The sequence below is a fragment of the Juglans regia genome, chromosome 7 (genome assembly GCF_001411555.2).
Source record: "Juglans regia cultivar Chandler chromosome 7, Walnut 2.0, whole genome shotgun sequence".
Taxonomy (NCBI): Eukaryota; Viridiplantae; Streptophyta; class Magnoliopsida; order Fagales; family Juglandaceae; genus Juglans; species Juglans regia.
In genome coordinates, this window is record NC_049907.1 from 24,319,269 (window position 1) to 24,329,675 (window position 10,407).

General features: G+C 32.5%; 1 protein-coding gene across 1 annotated transcript; it reads right to left on the bottom strand.

Moving 5' to 3' along the window:
* Window positions 1–5,956: 5,956 nt before the first annotated feature.
* On the bottom strand, window positions 5,957–8,435 carry LOC118349063 (UPF0481 protein At3g47200-like). The gene is made up of 2 exons (XM_035692588.1): window positions 8,362–8,435; window positions 5,957–7,021 (listed from the first exon to the last, which is right to left on the bottom strand). Exon 2 carries the CDS (start codon window positions 6,989–6,991, stop codon window positions 5,957–5,959), a length of 1,035 nt encoding a protein of 344 aa, XP_035548481.1. The 5' UTR covers window positions 6,992–7,021; window positions 8,362–8,435.
* Window positions 8,436–10,407: the final 1,972 nt, after the last annotated feature.

Consider the following 10,407-nt stretch of genomic DNA (forward strand, 5'->3'; position numbering starts at 1 on the left):
GTGTAAGGTAAAATTGTGAAGCCTGCAAAACTTGGATGTGTATAATATTTTCTCTATACTGTTTTGTGTATTTTTTTTTTTATTTTCTGAAACATCTTTTCCGGCGAGTTTATCTCGCCGCAAATAATTTTTTCATAGCAGAAATATATTTGCGGCGAAATTAAGTCGCCAAAAATACGTTTTACGGCGAAAATTACCCGCAGGAAATACTTCATAACAGCGATAATTTTAAATCGCTAAGAAAAATAATAAGTTATTGTCGGCGATTTATTAAGTTTTTGTGACGATATATATCGCTGGAAATAGTCGTTCTCAGCGATTTTAAAGGTCAACCGAAAGGCCATTTCTGTCAATTTTTTAAACATTTCCGGCAGACTAAAATCGCCAGAAATAGTAGTTTTTTGTGACGATTTTTACCTATCGCCACAATTGATCAAAAATGGCTTTAGGATTTCAGCGAACCTGCAGCGATTTATAAATCGCCGAAAATGATCAAATGCAGCGATTCTTATAGGTATTTGCGACGATTTTGAGCGCTGGAGAAGGCCAAATTTCTTGTAGTGTTAGGACAAGAAAAGTTAAAACAGTTTGAACATTTGCATCTCTGTGAGTGATTTAATGATGTTGATTTAAAGAGAAAAAAACAATATAGAGGAAAAACAAAAAACCGACATGAGTAAATAAAAGTCAACATTTGCTCTAACTCAAAGTCCTTATCAATATTTTACGTCTCCATTGATGATGTGGTCCATTTATGATCAGCATTTATCATATTCGTCCATTTCGGAAATAGTTGTATTCTACTGTTCAGAAATGACTTTCACAAAAAACAGACCATGTTAAGTCGTATGGTCCATTTCGTAAAGAACTCTGCTTAGGAAAAGACTTTCAAGTCTAAGAGATTAAAGAGGTGATTCCAAGCCTAGCGTCACTGCGCTTGACATTAGAATGCCTAAATATTAAGACGTTTATTTGGCTAATTATTAGAGTTGTTGAGCAACAAATTATATATTTACAAGTTTATTTATTGATGTATTAAACACACCATCCATTTCACATCAACTTGCATAAAAAGTTATCAATACTTTAACATTAATGGGAAGAGATGAGAAATTGTGAGAATTCTGTGGATTATGAGAAATTGTGAAAGATGAGAACTTGCAAGAGTTTTGTGCACAGTAGTAAAATTGGTTTGTGAATAGTTGTGAAATTATTTGAGTTAATATATTTTATTGGATAACTTTTGGAAAGGAGAGAGAAAAAGTTAAATAATTTTTGATAATTTTGAGTTAATATGTTTTATTATAAAGTTAAAAAATTGTTTGAATATAATTTTTATTTTAAAATTTGAAATAGTTGTACTGTTTTTTGTATTTTTTTTAGAAGTTTGGAAAAATTGTACAAAGTTTTGTGTTTAAATAATGATTATATGCAAAAGTTGAATGTTTGGAATTAAAATGTGTTTTGTGTTTAAGTAATATTTGGGAAGGAAATTGTGAGGAGTTTTGAGACAAGATGAACATATATTGCCAAACAAGGCCTAAAAGGAACAGTAGCAATGAGTTATTTGAAGAGTCATTATTCTTATAACCATTAAAAATACCATCTTTTAAGGTATGGGGGTTGCAAAACTTGCAATGTAATATATATATATATATATATATATATATATATGGTAAAAGTAGATGTGGTCAAGGCGTATTGTTGGGTGTAGTTCTTCAATGGAGTTATTTATTAAATGCCTTAAAGCCTTTTGGGTTTGATGAACAATATTAATATTGGTGGAAGCTTATTACCAGCTGCATTTCATTATTTTTTTATCGGTAATGATAAAATGGTACTTCTAAGTTAAGGGCTTCTTTAGAGGGTTAGGCATGGGGATCTATTGTTTCCTTGTGGTGTTGATCGGAATTTGAATTACTCTGATGTCTAGTTTACCGACAAGAACTATGGATTGAGATTCAGCAGAGACTTAAAATATGGAGAAAATTATTGCCTATTAAATATAATTTAGACCTAATAAAAATTATCAATATTTTTATCTTAGAATTATTGGGCCGGATGATTACATTAGGTCAAGGTTATAGATTGTAAAAGCAAGGGAAGTTAACATGGGAGCTCATGCCTCCACAATCCAAGGGCCAAGATGCACATTATAATTTATGATCAAGATACATATTATTCTGGGTGGGAAAGGGATCGAGGAAATCTTGCCTAACACATAGGCTTACTTATTGATGCAAACATAGGCCATATATTCTCAGGCTTCTAATTAGCACCAAAAAAAACCAAAACAAAACAAAAAAAAAATAGAAAAAAAAAAGGACTCTAGACTGACATTAAAACATATATGTAAGCTAGCGTAGATTCTGGTCAATAATCGTTGGTATGTAGCTTGTGAAACTTAATAAAATTATCCCTTTACCAACGGTCACGAAGGCCTGATGCTATATATTCTATGGTTCTATTACCCTTCATCGCCCTCCTCAATGACATGGTGCATTATAAACTTATGTGACATATATATATATATATATATATTCGCCAATTAAAGGATTATAAACTTATAGGGCAAGATCAAGACTTGGAAAAGTCTCTATATATATATGTTATTTTCTTTCCCATGCAAGCTTAGGTCAAGTAATTAATTGCACAGAATTGACTACACTTTCGGAATATTCTTACGTCAATGCATACATACATGACGACTTTATAACATATATATACGATGACTCGAAGAAAAAAATAACGTTGGAATAGCTAAAGAAAAAACATTGAATTGACTACACTTGTTAAAAAATTCCATGGCAGAGGAAAAATGTCTAAAAATATTAGGCTGGGGAATCCAATTCCACTCAACTCATATTATATGTTATAAAAGGCAACGGAAATTAAGAGAAAGTAGATTGCAATACTCTTTTAGCTTTTTATAACATATATGAGCCAATTCAGTATTCGAAACTAATAAGAGGAAAATGAAGTTATATGTACGATCTTGCTGCTACTCATATATGATCGATCAAAGTCCATATCTCTTAAGAGCCAATTATATAGCAATTATATCTACAAATAGGCAGACCATATAATTGGTCAAAAGATGGATCATATTTCCATCTTTTGATTGGAAATTAATTTCTTTTAGTTAATGGATTAGTATAAAAATTACAAGTGGCTAGAGTTTGATTGGAGTGGCCCTGCACATGACATTATGATTATTGACTCGAAAGATTATGTAACAAAGGGAAAATAACAAAATCATGATCAGCATTAATTGAATTGATCACTGCACTTTCCATGGCAGAGACCATAAAAAAGGTGGGAATTTAGCATGGAATCCATTGAAATCTTTATGAAATCCATCATGATCAAGACCACTAATCCGTCAAATCTTGTTTTCTAGCCATTTCTTGCTTGCTTGCCTTTATTTTGCGTTCTATATTAACTTGTTTGGGGTTTTCCAAGGTTACACTTGTAGTTCATTTAGCAAACACTAGTGAAGATCCTAAAACAATTAAGGAGTTGGGGCCACATGCTTAGCAACAATGGGATTGAAAATTTTGAGTTTTTATTAGGTATGAATATTATTTGGTATGACATGATATTGATGTTGCTATATAGCAATTTTCTTAGTTATTTCCTACTTGAAAAATTATAGAGAAACTGGATTCATGTCTGCTTTAATTTCAGCTAAAGAAATTGCAATTGAAATAAAAATAGAACCAACATTTCATGAAAAGCGAACAATTTGTACAAAGAAACAATTTGATGATGAGACTGCGCCACAATCTGCGAAAAATCTTTCAGAATTGTTATTTTAGATATAATATATATATATATATATATATATATATATATATATATATATATATATATAGTAGATCAAGCTTTTCAAGCAACTAAAAATTAGGTTCGAACAAGTTACAATTTATGAAAATATTTTTGGTTTTTTATTCAGTTTGTAAAAACTAAGATCTTTAGAGGATGATGATCATTTGAGAAAAAAGTTTCTTAGTTTGGAAAGTTTTCTAAAACATGGTGAATATTCCTGGTTTAGATTTGTTTTCAGAATTAAAAGTATTAAAAAAAGGTTTTGCAAATAGATACTAGTACTCCAATAACAACATTAGATTATATTAAAAAGTTAGATTCTTTTCCAGTTGCATGCATTGCTTATACAATATTATTGACAATTATTGTGATCGTTGCACACGAAGAAAGAAGCTTTTCAAAACCAAAATTAATAAAATCATATTTACATTCAACTGTGCCACAAGAAAGATTAAATGGATTGCCATTTTATCTATTGAAAATGGAAAATGCTTGGGATCCCGCTATAGCTCCTGCTTCCTTTTTTTTTTTTTTTTATTACTTAGCATTGTGAGTTTTCTTCTTTTTTAATCACTAAGGAAAAAAAACTTAAAACAAAAAAGAAAAAAGAAGCGGGAGGTCCCAGTGGGATCCCTAGCATTGTCCATCAAAAGTAACATACTAACAAATATTGAGTATAAAAATTTGATAAGTAATTTTGCATCTCAAAAGGCAAGAAGAATGATATATAACATTTCATGATAATACGTAGCCTTACCGCTATGGTGGTCTTCTAATGATGTGAGAAATAACACTGCTAGATAATACGTAGACTTGTCATACGACTGCCAAAGCAATGAGAAATTTCATTCCACATTGTTATTCAAGAGCAGTGCTATTAATTGCACTAATGGGGGCATGAGTTAAAACACATAATAGGCTAAAATGGATGCACAGACAGTCTTATGATCCATCTTAGCCTATTTCGTGTTTTAGCTTGAGCACTTGCCTGTGTCACAATCAATTTCATTCAATAAAACATGATTCATATATAAATAACTCAACAAAAGATAATAAGTCACTCTTAATTTGTAAAATCTTATTATTCGATATTTATTACATTTAACTACGAGAATAAACATCAAGATTAACACACTGCACGACAAACCTAATGAATAATGGAAAATATGGTTTGTATAACTGTAAGTGCAAGCAATAAGAAAGCAGCCAGAAATGAAATCCATGCCCAAGGACTGTTGAAATAATCGCACCTTAAATTTGCCATCCATACATTACAGCGTCTACGACAATGCACGTTCACATCCATGATAGTTCTAGCATAAATGTTGGTTGAAAATCTAACATAGTGACCAAGCTTGTTAACCATGGTGGAAATAACTTCATCATCACCCAAATTATTATGGATAATTCCTCTTCGACGGAGTAACTCAACATCCTTTGGAGTGTTAATGAGATGATCCATGAAATGCACATAGTTGTAGACGTAATTCACATCGTTATCTTGATGACAGTATTGCTCATATGCAATTAGATTTCGTAAGTAAGTCTCTGTATGATCTTCTATGCTCAAAGGTGAAATCTCCATTAGCCCATTGTTGAACTTTATGGAAAACACATTAGATTTCTTTGCCTTCTTGAATTTGATTCCAGCCTTTGCAAGCTCTGTGGCACCATGTATGTTCCTGACTTCAATCTCTCAAAGAGCAAGTAGACGCTTAAACTTCTTTGCCTTGTTAAATTCGACTCCAGCCTCGTGAAGCTCTTTGCCGCAAGGTACTAACTTCCAGTTTTCAATCTTGTTGAGACAAAGTAGAAGCTTCAATTTCTCTATTGTCTTTAATTCAACTCCATCCATTTGCGTCCCTGTTTCACACAATTTTGAGTTTTGGTCTTCATTCCTATTTCGATGAGCGAGTAGATCCTTAAATTTTTTTGCCTTGTCAAATTCAATTCCAGCCTCTTGAAGTTCAGTGGCATAAGGTATTGTTAACCAGTTCCAAATCTTATCTCCATCATCCTTAAATTTCTTTGCCATATTGAATTCAACTCCAGCCTTCTGAAACTCTGAGCCAAATGGAATTGATTCCCAATCTTCAATCTCTACCATATTGACTTGGAATCCAGGTTTCTAAAATTCACTGGTGTAAAAAATTGCCTTCCTCATATTTTCCATTTTTGAAAGTAATGGAATGATACCTTCACGAATCAGACCAAATAGGTGCTTAAATATCTCTGCCTCTTGACGTTCTCTCGCATGATCTATTTCCATATCAAGTAATGAAATACCAATGGTTGCATGTATGAGACCAAGGAGATGCTCAAACTCTGTGTTCTTGAATCTAAACCCGACCTTTAAACGTTCACATACCATCTCTAGAAGCAAAGGTGTGAGAGCTTCATGCACCAAACAAAGTAGATGCTTAATCTTTTTGGTTGAATTATAACTTGATGCATCGACATTCCATTCAAAAGGTAAAAAGCAAGAGAAAAAATTGAGGGCAAGATCATTAAGTTGTGTCTGGATAACCTGAGCTGTGGAGGTAGAGCTTTCAACGCTAATTCCATCTTTTTCCTCATCGATATCGACAACGTGTTCTCCTAGCTTCTTGGATCTGTTACGAAGTAGTGTGTTGTTACTCTCACTCATCCTGAACAATTTATCCAGAATAAAGAATGGAAGTTGATTTTCAAATAACAGTAGATCACGAGCTATTCTAGAAAGCACCCACTTCATTTGAAAGATTGGGTCATTTAAAAGAGCTCTTGTTTTATACGTGTGGAACAACTCAATAATGAAACACCCATCAAGTACCATCATTTCTACAAACTCCTCTGGGGTGTGGCTAATGTGTTCTCCATAGCAATTATGAGCTCTTTCTTCCAATTCTTTCAAGGTTGCAATATATGTTTCTACATTTCCTTTCTTTCTTTTAAGCATTTGATGTAGGTAGCGCAATTTATGCTCTTCCATAAACCCCTGGCCAACCTTGCTTTGATCGTTGTAAGGACCGATGGCAAGCAGAACAGGCTTGTAAGCCTTCTCGTTTACGTTACGTAACTGCTCATGCACTTTATACATACAACACTCATTAGCATTTCTACTCAACCCAGTATGCTTTCCCTCAAATTCCTCAATACGATTGGACAGTGTCTTCCTGCTCATTTTGTAAAGAAGTAGTACAAGTCTCTTTTCCTAATACAAAACATAAAATTTCTCAATAATTTTAACAAAAGTTTCTAGTAGAAAAATGCAAGCTACTAAATTGTTAATACGAATAGAGAGTAGGCCTCATATTCTAGAGAAATAGTACAACTATCTACTCCATGTATTTACATACAAATTGGCACTAACATGTAACAACTAAGACAAATTATGCTTTCCACTAAACTAGATTGGATGATTTCATTAGCTTATCTTGTGCCATTAAGGAAGATGTACGAAAAACATGCTTTTTTAATAGGATTAACGTAAGTGTTTTAAGGGATACTTGTTAATTTCTTCCATTCCAATATAAAAGGTGCAAAAGCTAGAAATCAAGCATCCCTTTATCTTGAGGTTTCTTTCTTGCATTCCAATATAGAAGGTGCTAAAGCATTAGGGGAGTGCCTTGCTATCAAGGACTTCCATTCACCAATGTGGAAGACTATATGTAAATTCTACCCATAATTCATAAAGAAAGCCAATGAATTATTCGAGATGGTTCAAGTTCTTTTCGATTTAGGAACTCCTTAGTTCATAAGGGTTTTGTCATCACTTATTCTCATTTACAAGTCAAAGATCCATGCTCAACCACTAGATGGTGCATCCCAAATGTTCGGGCACTCAATAACTCAACTTTGCTTCAGGAGGTAAACAAATTCTCCATCAGACTACTGCAACAAGGAACAAAAACTAGAGTATGGAATGATACTCTAGATTAGGGGTGAAAGATTTTTGGTCTGGACTGGAAAACTGACTAGATCAAATGGTTTGGTCCGAGCCAAACCAGACTGAAAATAATGGTAGTCGGTCTCGATCCATAGTATATGAGAATTTTGGTTTTCGGTCTATAGCATTTTTCGACCAGACTGAACCTTAATGTTCAAATATAAACTCTAAGTTCCCTCTACTCATTTTGTATTTGTGTTTTTTTAATAGATCAAGATGGTCATATGAGCGGTAAGTTGTGAATGCTCCAGTAGCATTAATATTTTCTTTATCATTACGCCCTCCATTAACTTGAAACATTAAATCGAAACTAAAAGAACTTTAAAAAAAGCTAAAAACTTAACACTTAATTATTCAAAAATTTTAAAAATAAAATATAAAAATAAATTTAAACTATTTATGCAAGAGTAGAAGAGATTAAATTTCATAGATCATTGCATCCACCGTAGGATATATAGAGATGGTTCATATATAGAACCATTCCAAAACATTGGGCGTAAACCTTGAAACGCTAATTTTTTCTTTCATTAAAATGATGTACGTGTAATATTTGTAATAACAACTTAATTACACATAAGTATATATAGACAGACGAACGTACGTACCTGGAGAAAGAAACAAGGAAAGGGAACGAACTTGCAAATTTGTTGCTCCGATATTGATCTCCGTTAATGTTCGGTGCTGCACTTTAATATTTTTTAATCGAAAAAGCCTAAAAGGATAGATTATTATATAAAGGCCAAAGGGAACGTTGGCTAAGACGTAGACTCTGCTAGGCCTCGTTCGTCAGCTGTGTGACGTGTGATCCCCTACGTCAGATTTAAGATCTAAAGCATTTCTCAAATATATAATAAAATATTTTCTTTTTCAATTGTTTTTTACTAAATAAAACAAAGAGAAAAAGGAGACAACGCATTTCAAAGAAAAGAATCAAAAGATATTGTTTTCAAAATATAATCACCAATTTTACGTTAATTCGTTTTATGGGTTATTGTGTCAAATAATAAATATTAGATCATATGGATTAATTCAAATACAATCTACTTAATTATATGGATTAAATCTTAATAAGGATCCATTGAAAAAATACAATTGTTCTTAGATATTTTTAAACTATTTCATTTTTACTCACAAACAGTTCGATATTATTTATAAACTATTTTATTATTATTTAAAAATCATCTAAAATATTCTTGATCAAAATAGAGTCTAAATATCTAATACAATCCACGGAATAACAACGGATGACACGGCATCAACTGCAACAGAATGGAGTGAAGTGTACGAAAGCTGGAAGGAATAATAGAAGGGTGACGTGTCGAATGTAAGAGGGAGTTGTACGTGAAGGTTGGATTCCATACTTGGAGAGTAAAGATTCATTCAGTTCTTGATTATCTGTTCCTTGTTTTCAGTTTTACTTGTTGCTGTGGTAAGGAATTAAGCCCGTTAACACTCCACTCGGTAAGGAGCAGATGAAAGAAACCGGATTCCACCTCCTGCAAAATAAGAGAATAAAGTTCGGTGTTTACTTTAGCCATAGTTACAACACGAATGTTCCTTGATCTTTAGCTCTTTTAATTTCTTCTCTCCCACGAGTCGTATCCCTACCAAAGTTTGGATTTTGTAGCACGAGAATGGCTCCCCGGCAATCAAGACGAATTGGTCTTTTTATTTATTTATTTATTTATTATTCATTCATTTCATATATTTAAATATTTTAAAAAAAATAAATTTACAACATTATTAAAAAAATACATTCTTAATCACTACATAAAAATAAATTTAAAAAAAAAAACAAAACAAAATTCATCGATTGGATTAGTTTTTCTCTTTTTTTTTAGTGACATATTAATTTACATATATATTTGTTTGAAACAAGAGCTTTTCCTCTACAATGCTTTGTCTCCTTTTTGCTTTCTCTATATTTGTTTTATTAAAATAACTATAGAGAAAGATCACATTTAAAAATATTTTTTAAGCCTCACACCTTGCACATCCATTTAAAAATATGTCATTTTATTTTTTTATCTACATAATGAAAATGATTCTAGATATGTTTGTAAGTAAAATAGGATAAAAAAGTAAAATAACATGTTTTTAAGTGGATGTGTAGGGTGTGAGGCTTATGGATAGTACTGCTCTTGTTTTATTATTATAATAAACAAAATTAATATATATATATTTCTTATTGCAGTCCACGTAGCAGAACCAAGCAAGTGAAATTCCTTCCTTCCTCTGTGAAATCTAGAGCAGAGCAAAGGAATGTCACCCTCGCAGCTCTCTCGGCCATTGACATCACCTTCCCTTCCTCAAGAAAGGACCCAGTCTGCCCATGCGTCTCTCTCTCTCTCTCTCTCTCTCTCTCTCTCTCTCTCTCTCTCTCTCTCCATAGGCTGTAAGGTGTAGACGTAAGCTTCTATTTTCTCCTCTTCTATTGTAATTGATGCCTGATCATTGTTAGAATATGTAAGATTTATTGGGGGCGATCAATTTGATATTCTGAGGGGGTGATTACAAAACTATTTTGTAACCTTACACAATCAAAAGAAAGTTTACACAATATTGTTGACTTAATCTTACATCTCCACAATTCGTCGATCAATTTGTTGGGTTATTACAAATCTTTGAATGAGTTCCATGGTGGTGTTTTA

Bases quoted from the DNA above. Each gene is read 5' to 3' on its own strand.
- LOC118349063 (XM_035692588.1), bottom strand. From the start codon at position 6,991: ATGAGCAGGAAGACACTGTCCAATCGTATTGAGGAATTTGAGGGAAAG.